At 44.6% G+C, this 18,353-nt stretch overlaps 1 protein-coding gene across 1 annotated transcript in view; it reads left to right on the plus strand.

The window, feature by feature from the left end:
• RELN (reelin) overlaps positions 1–18,353 on the plus strand; it is a 346,725-nt gene that overhangs the window by 194,637 nt on the left and 133,735 nt on the right. Inside the window, exons 39-40 of the mRNA XM_085894992.1 lie at positions 7,955–8,129; positions 13,462–13,564. Coding sequence (XP_085751118.1) covers positions 7,955–8,129; positions 13,462–13,564 — 278 coding nt within the window. The remainder of the gene's footprint in view (positions 1–7,954; positions 8,130–13,461; positions 13,565–18,353) is intronic.

Below are 18,353 nucleotides of genomic sequence, written 5' to 3' on the forward strand. Positions count from 1 at the left end.
GGAGGTCCAGCGATTTGAAAACAGCCTTATATCCGCTGGTGAGCCCTCCTATGGCCTCAATGATTTCACCCAGTGTGTATTTGATAATGCAGATTTCAATGTTGCTACACTAACTGGGCACAACACTTTCCATGCCATGGGTGGCAAAGCTTGTGTAACACCACCCGGAACAGTAGAAAAGTCTCCTGTCAAGCGCACAATGCAACTACCCCCAGCTGAAGCAGTTGGCACTTTTGGGCACATACCCATCAATACATACAGCAAACCTGCAGTTCCTGCTTTGCAGTCAGTTAGAGTAGAGCCTCTGCAGATCTCCGACACTCATAGACTGCAAGCATCAGCTCTTGATTCCACTTGGATGCTTGGGTACATGTTGAACTTAACACTGTGTCTGCCTTGGAGTGGCTTCATGAAAACTGTTCTGAAAAGTGATGAGTTCCAAACCTCCAGAATTGAGACTCTCCCATTCATCAATATGGAACCAAGCAACCCCAGCACTATCTACACTGCACTGTGCTTTGCACAGACACAAAGTGACAAGCAGAACCTCAAGATCTGCCCAGTAACATTTGATCAGCCTCTGTATGAAAAGGCTTCTGAAAATGTTGCTGCCTCCAGAGACTTGGACAAAGTGGTGGTGCGACTTGGTGGCTTCCACCTGCTGATGTCCTACCTCGGCAGCATTGGGAAGATCATGACAGGGAGCGGGTTGGAAAACCTGTGGGAACGAGTGTATGCCAAAGGTTCAGTGGTGCATATGCTCAGATGTCATACCTTCTCTCGAGCAGTGCGTGCCCACATTCTGACCTTGCTGGCCCTCATCCATGTACTGCTAGACAATTTAGACTGGGAGAGCCAGACTAACAAGGAATATCTGGTCAGTCTGTACCAGGACACCGTGGACCAAGATGAAGATGCTGCTGAGATAGATGAAGATGAAAGTCTGCAAGAGTTTCAACAGTTTCTCACTCACCACCTAGATCAATCTGCCACACAGAGCAGAAAGGGGAAGTTATGGGTGCAGAACATCCACCAGGTGTTGCTCATGCTCAACTTCATCAGAGCTGAGAGGACTGGCAACTGGAAGCTTCATCTTCATTGTGTGCAGGAGATGAGCCTGCATTTCCATGCAGCAGGTCATCTACCGTATGCCAAGTCTGGCAGACTGTACTTGCAGAAGATGAACTCCATTGCACAAGTCATGCCACCTGAGGAGTACACGTTGTTCTCTGCAAAGGGGTATTTCACCATCCGCCAAGCCAATGAGTTCTGGTCTGGCAACTTCTCCGACCAGACAATCGAGCAGTTCCTGATGAGGATGCTGAAAAGCAGTGGAAGGATGACACATGGAAGAGGGATAACAGACAGCACCTTAACCAAATGGGTGCATGCACTGCCTCACTGTGTTCCTTTGTTCGATGCTTTGGAGAAGTTCACTGGTGTGCACACTGCTACCTCTGAACAACACAAAGATCTTCGTTCATCCACTCAGGCTACAGACAAGAAAGACTACGATGTCTTCCTCCAGTGGCTGCAGGCACATCCACCATTTGCAGGTTACCAGCCTGATCGCCTAGTGTCTATTTCCACTGGTGTTGTGGCTGACACATCTGTCAACTGTGACAATGCCGTGCAGATTGGTCAAGCTGCAGCATCTAAAATAACAGGGAAGCAGTTCACAGAGATCACCCTGCGTCGCAGTGACAAAGTCAAGACTATGGGAGATAAGAACAGCATCAACGTCAGGGGGCAAAACACAGAGGTGAATCCCACTCTCTTCTTCAACATGATCACTTGTGTCCTCAAGACAAGTTCTGACATGAAGCAGTTCATGTCATATGAGCTGGCTCCTCAACCTCCATCCCTGTTTCATGATGGTGCCATGCGGAAACCAACCAAGAGTGCCCTAGATACTCTCCTCAAGTCATTTGCCCCTGTACAACCCGACATTCCAAACAACTGCCAGTTTGGCATAGATGGAGGCCATCTGTTGCAGTCAGTAGTCTGGCCACAGCCATCATCCTATGGAGGTGTGTGCCAGTGCTACATTGCCTACATCCTGAAGCACTATGGGGTTGGCACTACTACTGTGTTTGATGGCTACAGAACCGTCTCAACCAAGGCAGCAGAGCAACTATGCAGGGCAAAGAAGTCAACATCCGGTGACATCCTATTTGACCAGAACATGCAAACCACTACTACTCAGGCAGCATTTCTGGCAAATAACCACAACAAAGAGCATCTCATAGAGATGCTCAGTGGCTTGATGAATCAAGCAGGCATCCAGGTGAAGCAGGCACAAGCTGATGCAGATGCCTTGATTGTGTCAACTGCTCTGTCTTTGGCAGCGCCTGGCAAACCGGTAGTTGTTGTCGGAACTGACACTGACCTGCTGTTAATGCTGGTGACGCTAGCAACCACAAACATGGACCTATACATGTTATGCTGCAAGAACCCCACAACACTCTACAGAGTTCACGACATTCAAGCAAGCATTGATGACACAAGTAAATATCTGATGGTGCTGCATGCCATAACTGGATGCGACACCATGTCTGCTCTGTATCGCTAAGGGAAGCGCAAGGCATTCAATCTGGTGCATAACAATAAGGAGTATGACCTACTCAACACATTCATCAACGTGGAGAGCACTCATCAGCAAGTACAAGAAGCAGGTGAAAGCTTCCTCCTGAAGCTCTATGGTGCATCCAGTTGTGCATCACTGGACGTGTTCCGCTACATCGCCTACAACAAGGCAATCAGCAGAATGTCACTTTCCTCAACGTTCCAGTTGGCAACTTTGCCTCCAACAAGTGCTGCAGCCAAGCAACATTCCTTCAGAACATATCTCACTATTCAGGAATGGATGGGGAGGCCCTTGCAGCCAACAGCATGGGGATGGAAACTGGAGGACATCCTGACTCCAGTTGACACTGACCATCCCATTGCTCCAGACACTCTGCTCAACATGATCTCTTGTGGCTGCAGAGCAGATGGCTGTGGAGTGTCATGTGACTGCAGGAAGATGGGGGTGCACTGCTCTGCCCTGTGTACAAAGTGCATTGATCAAACCTGCAACAATGCAGCACCAATGCCATCCTTGCTGGATGCTGAGGGAGAAACTGAAGAATCAACTCCTGTTTCTCCAGAAACTGATGATGAGGATGATGACTGAGGGTGAACATGTGTCATGTTGTAAATATGTTTCACTAGTTTTAACATTTTTTATTGTTTTGTTAATTGTTTTTTGTTAATGTATTTAATACAATACATTAATATTTTTATTTTACTCTATTTTTTAAGGTTTCTATAGTATTACTACAGATATGGTGAAAATTGTTCATAGCCCAGGAGTAATAGGTTTAGACCGATGTATAACTGCATAAGGATTTCATTAAATCTTCAAAATATTGTTGAAATTGAATTCCCTGCCCCAAAAATATATTTAGACTCATTATTTGCATTTTTATGATGTTTTAAGCCTGAAATATGAGAAAATCTCAAGCTGGCGGCCATCTTGGACGCCATCTTGAATTTCTCAAAAGCCCCAAGGGAGATTCTTGGGGACTTTTAGTATGTTATTCCTGACAGTTTTCTGAACATTTCATGAAAATTTCAGCTTGTTATAAATTTTTTTCCGGGTCTAAACCTATTACTCCTGGGCTGAATTCTTCTATTACTCCTGGGCTGAAGATGGAGAAGAACTGAATTCTTCCACAGGGACCTCGAGGTGCTGATTGAGGAGTCGGAGCCACTGGGATTACGGGTTTCCTTGGTCAAAACTAAGATCCAGGCTTTCAATGACATCTTGGATGCTGTTATTTTGTCTGTACCTATTTGTGGTGAGGATGTTGAAGCAATGAAGAGATTGACTTACCTTGGCAGTGATATTCATATATCTGCTTGCTGTGAGCCAGAGGTCAATAGACATCTGGGTCAGGCCTGGGGAGTCATTAATTCACTGGGTCATGGGGTGTGGCACTGCCGGTATCTGTGCAGCAGGAGGAAAGTCCGAGTCTTCAGGTCTGTGGTGCTTCCAGTCTTGCTCTACGGATGTGAGACTTAGACTCTGACCAGTGATCTGAGAGAGACTTAATTATTTTGATACCAGGTCTCTTCGGAGAATCCTTGGCTATCACTGGTCAGACTTTGTGTCCAACAAGCGGTTATTGAGAGAGACTCAAATGAGATTTATTACCTGCATAGTCCGTGAGCATCAGCTGCGGCTGTATAGACATGTGGCTCATTTTCCTGACACTGATCCTGCTCACTAGATTCTCTCCGCGAAGGAGCCTCGTGAGTAGAGGAGGCCAATGGGCCGACCACGTGCCTCCTGGCTGCAGCAGGTTGACCGGCATCTCAAAGAGATGGGGATGTGCCTGGCATCTATCTGCCTGAGGGATGTCCAGACGGAGGCCCCTGGAGTACCAGTGAAAAGGGGACACAGCGATGCTCTGCTCCGACACATGCTCCATACCTGTCCTGACCAGACTCCAACTCACTGTGGACCGAGCTGTGTGCACTGGCCAAGATCAAAATGCAGCCTGCCCCGCCAAACCGCTCCATCTCACCATGGGCCGAGCCATGTCCACAGGCGCAAGGACGAAATGCAGCCCGGCCTGCCAAACCGCTCCATCTTACCATGGGCCAAGCCATGTCCACAGGCACAGGGATGAAATGCAGCCCGGCCCGCCGAACCGCTCCATCTCACCATGGGCCAAGTCGTGTCCACAGGCTCAAGGATGAAATGCAGCCCTCCCCGCCGAACTGCTCCACCTCACTGCTGGCCGATTTTTGTCCGCAGGCACGAGGATAAGCTTTGAAATGTGGAGGCCAACTTTGAAATGTGGTTTGCCCAAGGAAGATCGTGGCTGATAAACAGACCCAGGAGTTTGAGTGACTTGACTTCCTCAAGAGAATTGTTAAGAAAGTTGTTGTCTTTTGGGGGAGAGAGAGAGAGAGATACAGAGACAGAGACAGAGACAGAGACAGAGACAGAGACAGAGACAGAGACAGAGACAGACATGTCTGGGTTGAAAGACATATTCCAAGTGTTTGACCAGCTTGTGATTTTTTTTTTCAAGGTCTGAATGGAGAGAAGAGTCTGGTTGCATATTCCAAACACTTGGAATATGTCTTTCAACCCAGACATGTCTCATGTCTCATGTCTGATTGGTGGATGAAGGATGTCATGGCAAATGGTGGAATCGCCACTAAATAAAGTGGATTTTCCAGAGAGAAAGAGACATTATTGATGAAGATTAGGAATAGGACTCGGCCCAGGCCACTGCCTTGGGGTTCTCCAGCCTTGACAAGGAGAGAAGATGAAATGATTCTGTTGAGAGCCACACATTGGCGACGCGAGTAGATGAAGTCAGTAAACCAAATGTGGATTTATCCTTGAATGCCATAGGCAGAGAGTTTGGATTGCAAGGCAGGATTTCAGATGTTATAGAAAGCTCGAGATGTATCTCATGAGACGGCCCTGGTTTCATGTCTGACATTTAGGGCCTCCATCCATTGTTGGGAGAGTCGAAGCAGCATGTCCAAGGTTGAGTGACATGGTCTGAATCCAAATTGGTAATGTGAGATGGGGCAGTTGAGAAAAGGATTTCATATCAACTGTGATGATGGATTCCATGACCTTGCTGATGATTAGAAGTAAGCTGATCGGTCTGTGGTTAAAGGTATCTGTTTATGCACATTTTTGCCTCCACCACCGAAGCTCAAGGAGGTTATGTTTTCTCCCCTCTCTGTCTGTTTGTTACTTGGCGAAATCTTCGATTTTGTCAAGTATGTTGGTCTGTTCCGTTTGTTGGTTTGTTTGTTTGTTTGTCCGGTCGTCTACAGCCCAAACGGTTGGACCAGTCGTTCTTAAATTTTTACACCTGATAGGCAATCCACCTGAGACGGTCCGCGTCCAAACCCCGTCTTAATCGGACTAAACGTCGCGACGTGACGTCACACAACGTGAAAACACATTTTTGGACATAACTCGGTGACCGCAAGTCGTAGCGACTTCCTGTTGACGCCAAAACAAACTACAATGGAATATCTAAATGTTTTAAAATACATGTTAGTACAAATAATGCACAGTTTTCGCAAGCGTATGATGTCAAAGTTTTTCGCTATTGGCGTGATTTAAAAAAAATTCTATTCGTTCTACAGGTCACAATTCTTAACCGATTTGGATGAAATTTTAACAGCTGATATAAATCCACAGTGCAAAAGGATATGTGACTTTTGGTGATGTTCAAGATCAGGATCTGGATTCTGCATCACTTTATATTATCGCCCATTATAAACCAATGGGGAATTTTGTGAATTACACATAGCTATTTCTCAAACAGTTTTGCACTTATGATTTTGAAACTTATACTGTCTATTTATGCGTGTAATATTAACATGTGTACAAAGTTTGATCGAAATTGACCCAAGGTCAAGGTCAGGGTCACCCAAAACATGAAAAACACACATATAAAATACATATTTTTGTTTAACAACATATTTCAAACCTGATAACGGGATCGTAAAGCTGGTTGAAAAGCAATGTTCCGAGGTATTTTCAAATATTTTCTACGATCAGAATGAAGGCAACAAGCACCGATAAGTTGTTGAATGTCACATGGTGGCTTTAAATGAGTTGTGAAAATTTTCAATCTGCTGCCGTTACCATGACAACGCACCCCTGATTATTGTTATTTGTGACGTCACGTCATTTTATTAATGTATGAACAAATATACACCACACATTCCATGACATTACAGCTTGGACCAACACACGGAAAGGTCAACTAATTCGCCAAGTGTCGTGCTAAGCACGATTTTTCATTTGTTTGTTAATCTGTTTGTCTGTCTGTCTGTGTGCAGGATATCTCAAACAGTTGTTGCCAGATCCGGATGAAATTTTGTGGACAGGTTGGGGTGTGACAAGGATGAACTGATTAGATTTTGGTGAAGATCTGGATCCAGATCCGGATCTGACACTACAAAAATTTTTAGTCATTCTTCACCATTGAGAGATAGGGCCAAAAATGACATGTAGTACGATATCTCAAAAATTTGTGGATGGATTTGGGTGAAACTTGGTGGATAGGTTGGATGTGTGACCACAACAAATTAGAGAGAGGTGAAAATATAACCTCCTCAACCTTCAGTGGCAGAGTTAATGAGGGAAGGGACAGAAAGGGAGTATACACCAGAGACAGACACACCAAGGTGCCGCCAGGTTTTTGAGGAGGGAGACAAGTTTGAAAGCTTATTCTTGAGATTGGACAGATATTGTTCTCCTGAGCATTCTGGTTCTCACATCCTTGTTCTCCTGAGAATGGACACACACTTGTGCGCCTTGTGGAATGATCTGAGGTTGCCTTCGGTCAAATTTGCCTTCCAGGAAGTGAAGAGAATTTGTTTTGACTCTGTCGACCCTTCAGACCTTTACACCCTTTTTCTACTCAGACCCCTTTAGACCTGTAGATATTTATATGCTCTCGACCCTTTAAGACCGCTTTTAGATCCCTTTACCCTTTACCCTTTAGACCTTTAAGACTCCTTTCGACCCCTTGGAGACTTTAAATCCCTAAAGTTACTATATACTTCTTTAGACCCCAACTACTTTTGGAACATACCCTTTACACCCCTTTGACCCCATATGCCCTTTGACACCTTAACACCCTTTGGATGACTAAAAATCCTTTTGACCCTTTAGACACCTTGGACCCATTTGACCTTTACACCCATTTCACCCCTTAATCCCCTCAAACCCTGCAGACCTGGAGACATTTAGACCCTCTCGACCCATTGGACCCCTTTAGATGCACTCCACACAAATATCTATGGAGTCCTTTTGCAATACAGTAAACAGACTATACTTTTTCAGCAAGTAATATGCAAACTCCACACACCCAGAGGGTGGGTACTCTGCTAGTATTCAACAAGTTTGTGGCTGTTACAGGGCCGAACCGTGAGACTTGGGCATTGGACAACTTTGTGGTGGATGGGAACTCCATGAAAGGTGCTTCACTTCTTGCTGAGGATTTTGAAAATGGACCTCATGATGAAAACTGGCTTTTTCTCCCTGGGGGCCATGTGCAGCGTTACTGTCCATATACTTCCACTGGAGACATGAGGTGAGGAATGCAGGGTTGGTGAGGATGCATTCAGCCAAATTCATAAGAGATATTCTTTTTTAGCATGCCAATCAAACATGCATGTGACGCACAAGTGTGTGTGTGTGTGTGTGTGTGTGTGTGTGTGTGTGTGTGTGTGTGTGTGTGTGTGTGTGTGTGTGTGTGTGTGTGTGTGTGTGTGTGTGTGTGTGTGTGTGGATACACACACAAACGAGCGGGGTATGTTTACAGATTGTGTAAGCATACGAACCATGCTTCCCCACTGTCTCAGGTCACTCAACTGCATTTGATTTTTCATTTATTTATTTTTGTTTATTTATATTTTCATTTAAGGATGCTTTGCAAAGGGCGGAGGAGCTCCTTGTGAGCCAATGGCCATCCATATCTAGTGCCCAACTGTGTCTGCAGACGTCCTCCTGCAGTTGGGTTACTTCTTCTTAGGAGGTTGGTGGCAGGATTTGCACTCCGGCCACCGTAAAACCCTTCATTCCGCAAAACACAAAAACGCAAATAAATCTGAAAACCCACTCCGTGGGAGTACCTCCTGTGCAGCTTCCCTTCGCAGGGCAGCTCACCGGATGACGGGATTGGGGCAAAGCCTTCGGGACCCCTAATCTTTGATGATGAGAGGGAAACCACGGGGTAACATTCCCGGGTCAGATTGCTGGAGAGTGTGTCGGAGTGGTGCTAAGGTGTCTCCTTGGGTTAACCTGAGACGGTCCCTTCGGGTAGGTGCTTGGAATGTCTTATCCCGAAGAGAGGATGATCACCTGTCTCTGTTATCATCTGAGCTCAAGCGTTTGGACATCAGTATTGCAGCACTCTCTGAGGTTCGGAGACCGGATTGCGGCGAGATCATGGTGGGTGGTTCCACCTACTATTGGTCTGGTCGCTCTGATGGTTACCATTCCCAAGGAGATGCTGTAGCTGTGTCCAACAAGCTTACTCCAATGATAATTGAGGTAACACCGGTCAATGAGCGTATTATGAGACTAAGAACTCGTCACTCCTTAGGTGTCATTTCCCTGGTCTCTGTCTGTGCTCTGACTGAGGCGAGTGATCTCACTGTGAAGGATGCATTCTACGCCACGCTCGAGTCTGTGGTTGAACAGTGCCCCAGACGAGATACACTTCTAGTCCTGGGGGATTTAAATGCATCGACTGGAACTGATAGGGATGGTTATGAGGTGTGTGTTGGTCCCCATGGGTCAGGAACTACGAACCAGAATAGCACAAAGTTCCTTGACTTTGCAAGAAGTCATGGACTTAAGGTGGCCGGTTCATGGTTTCAGCGCCCACAAGTTCATCGCTGGACTTGGTATTCCAACGCTGGCGGTGTGGCAAAGGAGATTGACCATGTCCTCGTTGATGTTTGCTGGAGGATGACCCAGAACGGCAGGGTCTACCGGAGTGCTCAGTTCCTCAATACTGACCACCGGCTTGTTGTAGCAACTCTGAAGTTGCACCGTAAATCCAGGAGAATGGTACCATCCCAGCCTAGGCTGGATGTTGGCAAGCTCAAGGATGAGAGAGTAGCTGAGGAGTTTGCGAACAGGCTGAGTTGAGATTTGGGGGGTCTGGGTGCTCTGGGAGGTCCTGAAGAGTTGTGGAGTGCTTTCAAGACTATCGTCCTTGATGTTGCCGGTGGATGTTTTGGAACTCACCAGAGGGCAAAGAAGAATTGTGTCTCTCAAGGGACACTGGATACCATTCACCAGAGTCGCAGGGCCAGGCTGAATGGCAGAGCTGAGCTGTTCAGGGAGCTGAGGCATAAAACTGTACGTGCGCTAAGAGTGGACAAGGAGGCCTATGTGTGAGGAATCTGTGAGGGGATAGAGCATCAACTGTGGTCAAGTGATTCTCCTCCCGCTTACAGGGGAATATTCACGCATTACTTTCATCCAAGCCCATCCCTCAGTGTACTGCAGTTAGAGCAGAGAGTGGTCGGCTCTTGACAGAAGAGTCTGAAGTGAAGGCCCGCTGGGCCGGTTACTTTGAGCGGTTGTACCAGGCTGATCCCCTAGCTGTCGAGTTGGACGTCAAGGGTGTTACAATCCCTGTTGCTGAACCTTCAATCAACTGTGGTCCACCTTCGCTTGTGGAAACACGGGCTGTGGTGAACCGTTTGAAACGGGGTAAAGCTCCAGGGATCTTTGGCATCCATGCTGAACTTCTCAAGGCTGGTGGAAATGCTGCACTCGTGTCATTGCATACAGTTCTGTGCTCTACCAGAAACACAGGCATCATCCCATCTGACTGGAAGAGGGGCCTTGTTGTCCCTTTCTGGAAACGGAAGGGTGATCACAAAGACTGCAACAACTACCGAGTGGTGACGCTGCTCTCAGTGCCGGGCAAGGTCTTTGCTCGGATAATTCTTGATAGGGTTCGGCACCATCTGCTTGAGCACCAGCGTCCAGAGCAGTCAGGCTTTACACCAAAGAGGTCAACGATTGACCGTATCCTTGCTCTTCGTGTCCTCACCGAACGCAGACGAGAGTTTCGGCAGGGGCTGCTTGCAGCCTATGTTGATCTCTGTAAAGCGTTCGATTCGGTGAATCGGGATGTCCTCTGGAGGATTCTTTTAGTCTTTGTGGGGTGCCACCAAAACTGATCGATCTGATGTCTGAACTCTACTCTGGTGGTGAGGGTGCTGTGAGATGTGGTGGTACCATCTCTGACTTATTTCCAGTTGTTACTGGAGTTCGTCAGGGGTGTGTACTGGCCCCCACACTTTTCAGCACTTGTATGGACTGGATTCTAGGGAGGATGTCGGAGAGATCAAGCTGCGGTGCATTGTTTGGGGAATGTCAAGATCGTTGACCTTGATTTTGCAGATGATGCAGTCATCTTTGCGGAGACTTTAGATATTCTTTTGGGGGCCCTCAGGTGCTGAATGAGGAGTCGGAGCTGCTGGGATTATGGGTTTCCTTGGTCAAAACTAAGATCCAGGCTTTCAATGACATCTTGGATGGTGCTGTCCTGTTTGTGCCTGTTTGTGGTGAGGATGTTGAGGTCGTGGAGAGATTCACTTACCTTGGCAGTGATTTTCATGTCTCTGCTTGCCATGAGTCAAAGGTCAATAGACATCTAGGTCGGACATAGGGAGTCATGGATTAACTGGATAATGTGGTGGCGCTGCCGGTACCTGTGCTGGATGATGAAAGTCCGAGTCTTCAGGTCCTTCATGCTTCCAGTCTTGCTCTATGGATGCGAGACGTGGACTCTGACCAAGGATCTGAGATGGAGACTTAATTCCTTTGGTACCAGGTCTCTTCGGGGAATCCTTGGCTATCACTGGTCAGACTTTGTGTCCAACGAGCGGTTGCTGAAAGAGACTCAAATGAGATTTGTTACCTGCATAGTCCGTGAGCATCAGCTGCGGCTGTATGGACATGTGGCTCGTTTTCCTGACGCTGATCCTGCTCACCAGATTCTCTCAGCGAGGGAGTCTCGTGAGTGGAGGAGGCCAATGGGCCGACCACGTGCCTCGTGGTTGTAGCAGGTTGATCGGCATCTCAAGGAGATGGGGACGGACCAGACATCTGCCTGGGGGATGGCCAGACGGAGGCCCCTGGAGTACCGGTGGAAAGTGGATGCAGCGACGCGCTGCTCTGGCGCATGCTCCCATACCTGAACTGACCTGATGCTTTGCGACAGCTCTGTGATTTTTTCCTGGTGTATCGGCTTTGAGATCCGTCGGCACAATGTCCTGGTGTATCGGCGGAGGCTTGCGCTCTTACGAGTGCCCTTCTTGTTCTTAATGTTGTGTGTATTGTCGAATACAGGTTTGGAATGATCAATGATCCAGAAAATTTTAATACCAGAATAGAACGACACCTTTTCATGATAGATTTTTAAGCATTTATATATTCGTTTCATCGCCCCTGTAATAATGGTTTCAAACTGCATTCTCTACTTGCGATGATGAACCTCATCTTACGTGGGTTTTTGTGCATTTTTGGGATCCAGTAAATGAATGGTGATTTATGGTGTTTATCTGGAACTAACAATCTTCTCACTTTTAAGTGACTTACATGTTGTTGTATCAATTCTATTTTATTATCGTTACTTATTTTGTAGGTCTTTGAGAGTCCAGTCTGGAAGCCCAATTCTTTCAAAAGTATTTGAATGAAGAATGTTTTGTGTATATATGTAATATTATTAGTTGCTTTGTCAATTGGAACAATAACCTATTGTGTTTGAAGCTGTTTTAAATAAAAATGTCTCTCCGGATTGTTTAAAAATACCTTCAGATTTTTCATTCAAACTTTTCTTTTCAAATAAACAATTCTGCTTTTCACATGTTTCTTTACCTCCTCCAACCATAAAGCCATTTGTGTGTTTGATATTTTATGTTTATGAATTTGTTCCATTCGTCCTATCATTTTCAGTTCCATTGTTTTATTCCAGTTGGGCCTTTTGTAAGGAAAACACATGTGCATGCGCACGCACGCACGCACGCACGCACGCACGCACGCACACACACACACACACACACACACACACACACACACACACACACACACACGACACATCCATGTTAGACATAAAGCACAGAAGTGAGGATGGTCAAAAATAGATAAACCATTGAAGTGAAACAACATAATGCAATGGATGATGGATATCTTTTCTAGTTTTTGGTGAGAATAGGTCGAAATTAAAAAAAATCAAAGAAGGTTATTTTAGAATGTGGAATTATTCAAGTCAATATCATATTACAAGTTGAGAAGTGTTTCTTATTATGTGTGTGTTTATTTGTTTTTGTGTTTTACTTGTATGGACTCCCGAACCACGAGACAGAATGAGTTGAAAACTGGTGATTGTATTTGGGGTGTACATGGGAAGCTTCTCGGTGGCAAAAAAAAAAAATCATTAGATGGGGAAAATACCCCAATTCTTTCGATGTCAATGTGTATTGTATATAGGGTGGGAGAATCCCGTCCAGAATTCTGAGATGATTTACCTGTTCATGAGTATGGTTTATTCGCTAGTTATGCGAATCTTTATAATATTATCTGGAGACCAAGATTGTTTGCATGCTTTGATGCCAGCTGTCCTTGTTCATGTACATTGTTCTCCATTAATGTTAATCATTTCTTTGATGATACAATTCCTCATCCTTTTAAAGGTGTGCCTGTTGAAGTTGCTCAGATTTGGATATTTATTTATTAATTTTGTATAACTTGGTAAATTACAAGGTAAGTAGATGAGTGGATAAAAATACTTCAGAGAAATTCATTTTTCTTTCTTCTATCATTTATTATCATCTAGGGGGATTCTACATCATTTACAGATGATTAGCTTCTTCAAATGTTCGTTCAATCTCTCCCAGGCTGGATCCTCACACACTGGTGTTTCTTTCGGATATTCCTGGAGAACACTCGATTACTACACGGGATCTGCACATTACAGAAAGTACCATCATACAGTTTGAGGTAATATAATATTCATCGATGTGATCGCAGTCTTAAGGCCCAGTGACACCTTTGACGTTTTAGCCGGCTTATGCCGATTTTTGAAAAATTTGTCTAAAACGCTGGCACACTTCGAATACGTTATGGGTAAGTTTTGGAAACATTGAGAGCACGCTGAAAAACACTGCCATGCGTCGTAGTACGCTGGCTTTCATCGTTGTACTTTGCGGTTGTCCTCAAATTTTAGCATGCTTGAAATTTTACGACTTATGGCAGCGTATGACTCACACGTTCCGCTACGCTGGCCATAAGTTGTAGGCACGTTATGTGATCGTTGACACACGTTACTTGTAAGTTACTCATAAGTCGAAACATGTCGAGGTAATGTTTAGCGTACCCGAAACTTATTTCTAACCTATGAGTAACGTGTTGTAGGCACGTTACGTGATCGTTGACACGTGTTCACACACGTTACTTGCAAGTTACTCATAAGTCGAAACACGTCAAGGTAATGGTTAGCGTCAGTGTTCCAGACTCCCTGGTTTGTTTTTTACTTATGAAATCTAAAGATTTCCTAAGTATATTGATGCCTTCCATTTCTGTTTCGAAATCTAAAGATTTCGTAAGTATATTGATGACTTCCGTTTGTTTGTTTGTTTGTTTGTAGGCACGATAACTCGAGAACGGAAGAAGCTACCAATGTCAAATTACACCACGTGATTCAGGAGGGTGATGGCTCGTGCTGATTAGATTTTGGTCAAAATCGGTCAAAGGTCAAGGTCACAGTGAGGTCAAACATAATTCCGTAAATTCATGTGGAGAAATGGAGTATTTTTGCTTCGCTCGACGTTACGAGTTTGTTTTAACTTCGATTTTAATTTTGTCTTCGGTTTTTGCGATCGCTTAGGACGCTTAACACTCGGTTGTCGAAATTCTGGTAAAAATCGGATGTTTTGGATACGTTTTAAGATTGTATAAAAAATATTTCACTCGACGCGTCACGGGTCGTCACGTGATGCAGTGCGCTCGAGCAGACGCGTCGTTGAGTTACGTTAAGGTATAATATAATTGCGTGGAGAAATGGAGATTTTTGCTTCGGTCAACGTTACGATTTTTGATGGTTTGATACAGAATCATCGTAGAAACTTCTGGTTTGCGTCGCTACCTTGTCGAGAGACAGCTTTTATTAGACAAGGTCAGAGGTCAAGTTGACGATTTCGTAAGTACCAGTCTATGACTGCTTGTTTGTTTGTTTGTTTGTTTGTAGGCACGATAACTCGAGAACGGAAGAAGCTACCAATGTCAAATTACACCACATGATTCAGGAGGGTGATGGCTCGTGCTGATTAGATTTTGGTCAAAATCGGTCAAAGGTCAAGGTCACAGTGAGGTCAAATATTCGATTTTTGATGGTTTGGTACAGATAACTCGAGAACAGAAGAAGCTACCAATGTCAAATTACACCACATGATTCAGGAGGGTGATGGCTTGTGCTGATTAGATTTTGGTCAAAATCAGTCAAAGGTCAAGGTCACAGTGAGGTCAAACATCCAAAAAAATGATAACTCGAGAACGGAAGAAGCTACCAATGTCAAATTACACCACGTGATTCAGGAGGGTGGTGGCTCGCGCTGATTAGATTTTGGTCAAAATCAGTCAAAGGTCAAGGTCACAGTGAGGTCAAACATCCAAAACATTGGATTTTTGATGGTTTGGTGCAGAATCATCGTAGAAACTTCTGGTTTGCATCGCTACCTTCTCCAGAGACAGCTTTTATTAGACAAGGTCAGAGGTCAAGTTGACGATTTCTTAAGTACCAGTCTATGACTGCTTGTTTTTTTTCTTCGGTATGACGGTGATGTTGACACTTTGATTTCTAGTGCGGTTATGATTTAAGTCGTTGAGCGGCAGCCTATTAATTATATTATATTATAACCACACTAGAAATCGAAGTGTCAACATCACCGTCATACCGAAGAAAAAAAAAAAAACAGGGAGTCTGGAACACTGACTCTAACCATTACCTTGACGTGTTTCGACTTATGAGTAACTTACAAGTAACTTTTGTCGACGTGTGCCAACGATCGCGTATCGTGCTTACAACTTATTCCCATCGCATGCGGAACGTGTGAGGCATACGTTACGCATGCGAACGGCAAGTACGTCGTAAAATTTTTAACAAGTTTAAAATTTCAAGATGTACTCCACTTACTACAACGTATGATAGCGTACTTTAGCATTCTATTCACGTATACCAAACTTACCCATACCGTATTCGACGTGCGCCAGCATTTTAGGCGCATTTTTCAGAGCTCGGCATACGCTGGCAAGATCGCCAAGGTGTGACTGCGATGTTGACACTTCCATTTCTCCAGCAGTTATGATTTGAATCATTGTGCGGCAGCCTTTTCATAGGCTACGCCACGTGATCGTCGGCGATACGTGCAGCGTGCTATGCATAAGTTAGACTATCATTGGGCATAGGTTGTGAACGTCGACAACAGGCTAAGCATTCGTTGGTATAAGTTATCTATAAGACAACGAAACGTTCTGTGTCCATTACTAATACGTTATGCATACGACCAACTCGTTATGAATACGTCCGAATCTTTAAAAAAAATATCAAAAGTTCAACGTAAGCCAGCGTTTTACATACATTTTGATACGTTGCCATTGCTGGCTAAAACGTCAAGGTGTGACTGGGCCTTTAGTAGCTGGGCCGAAAATGAACAATACACATTTGTTTTTTTCTATCAAGCCACACATGAAACGATCCTTTTTCTGTTGTGCTGTTGCCCGCCCAATGACGTGCCTCTGTGAGGGGGAAGCAGTGCTGGATTAAAACATAGGATAGTTAGGCCATGATGTGTTTCGACGTATGAGGAACTTTCAAGTAGCGTGTTGCGAAGTGTGAACAACGTTCGTGTAGTGTGCTTACCCAACGTGTAGGGCCCAACGCTTGCAGGAGCCCCGTAACTAAAGGGGCTGTCACACCTTGACGATTTAGCCAGCGTATGCCGATTTATGAAAAATTTGTCTAAAACGCTGGCACACGTCGAATACGTTATGGGTACGTTATGTGTACATTAGGTGCACGCTGAAAAACACTACCATAGGTCGTATTACGCTGGTTTAAAACATTGTACATTTTGGTTGTCCAAAAAATTTTGCATGCTTGAAATTTTACGACGTACTTGGCGTTTGGCTCACACGTTCCGCATAATGCTGGCCATAAGTTGTAGACACGTTATGCGATCGTTGACACACGTTAATTGTATGTTACTCATAAGTCTAAACACGTAGAGGTAACATTCGTGTACCCGAAACTTATTTATAACCTATGAGTAACGTTTTGTAAGCACGCTACACGAACGTTGTTCACACTTCGCAACACGCTACTTGAAAGTTCCTCATACGTCGAAACACATCAAAGTAATGTTTAGGGTACCCATGACTTATTTATAACCTACGAATAACGTGCTTGGGAATTATTACGCTATGCATACGCTAGACTATCGTTGGGCATAGGTTGTGGATGACTAAAACATGATAAACAATCGTTGGTATAACTTATCTATAAGTTATCGAAGCGTTCTGTGTTCATTACTAGTACATTATGCATTTGTCAAAGTCGTTTTTAATACTTTAAAAAGTAAAACAAAGAAATATTTCATCGTGGGAATGAGGAAAAAAAATTAGCCGAAAAGAACATCGAACAATGGTGCAAAGTAGTCTCCTATTCGTGGATGCAACGAGGATCTATCATCACCAACACCCTCCCCATCACACTCACATACTACTACTGACATAGACATACTACTACTACCAATGCTACTACTACTATTACTACTGTCACACAGACCAACTACTACTAATAGTATTACTACTACTGATACTACTGGCATTGACATCTACTCAACATGGAGTCTGGAACAATGATGGGTTCCTCTTGTGAAGCCCATTTGTATATACCAATTCCTCTTAACTCTGCCAATATGCCATTACACGGTAGATGTAAAGGCCCGGTCACACCTTGACGTTTTAGCCAGCGATGGCAACGTATTAAAATGTATGTAAAACGCTGGCTTACGTTGAACTTTTGATGTTTTTTTTTAAAGATTCGGACGTATTCATTGCGACTTGGTCTTATGTATAACGCATTGGTAACGGACACAGAACGTTTCGTTGTGTTATAGATAACTTATACCAACGAATGCTGAACCTGTTGTCGGCCTACACAACCGATGCCCAACGATAGTCTAACTCAGGCATAGCGCGTTGCACGCATCGCCGACGATGTCGTGACGTAGCCTATTAAAAGGCTGACGCACAACGATTCGAATCATAACTGCCGTAGAAATGGAAGTGTCAACATCACGGTCACACCTTGGCGATCTTGCCAGCGTATGCCGACCTAAGAAAAATGTGTCTAAAACGTTGGGGCACGTCAAATACGGTATGAGTAAGTTTGGTATATGTGAGTAGAACGCTAAAGTACGCTATCATACGTCGTAGTAAGTAGAGTACGTCAAGAAATTTTAAACATGTTCTAAATTTTACGACGTACTCGGCGTATGACACACGTTCCGCATGCGATGGGGATAAGTTTTACACACGATATGTGGACGCTTACACACGTCCACAAAGGCTACTTATAAGCTACTCATAAGTCGAAACACGTCGCGGTAATGTCTTTTTTACGCGAAACTTATTTCTAACTTATGTTTGACGTGCTTTGAACCAATTCTTTACGTAGTCCCAACACACATCGACGTATGTAGACGTATTCCAAAGACGTCTTCCGGTCGAC

Source organism: Eptatretus burgeri, chromosome 9 (genome assembly GCF_056783735.1).
Source record: "Eptatretus burgeri isolate ZD-2024b chromosome 9, Ebu_testis_v1, whole genome shotgun sequence".
Lineage (NCBI taxonomy): Eukaryota > Metazoa > Chordata > Myxini > Myxiniformes > Myxinidae > Eptatretus > Eptatretus burgeri.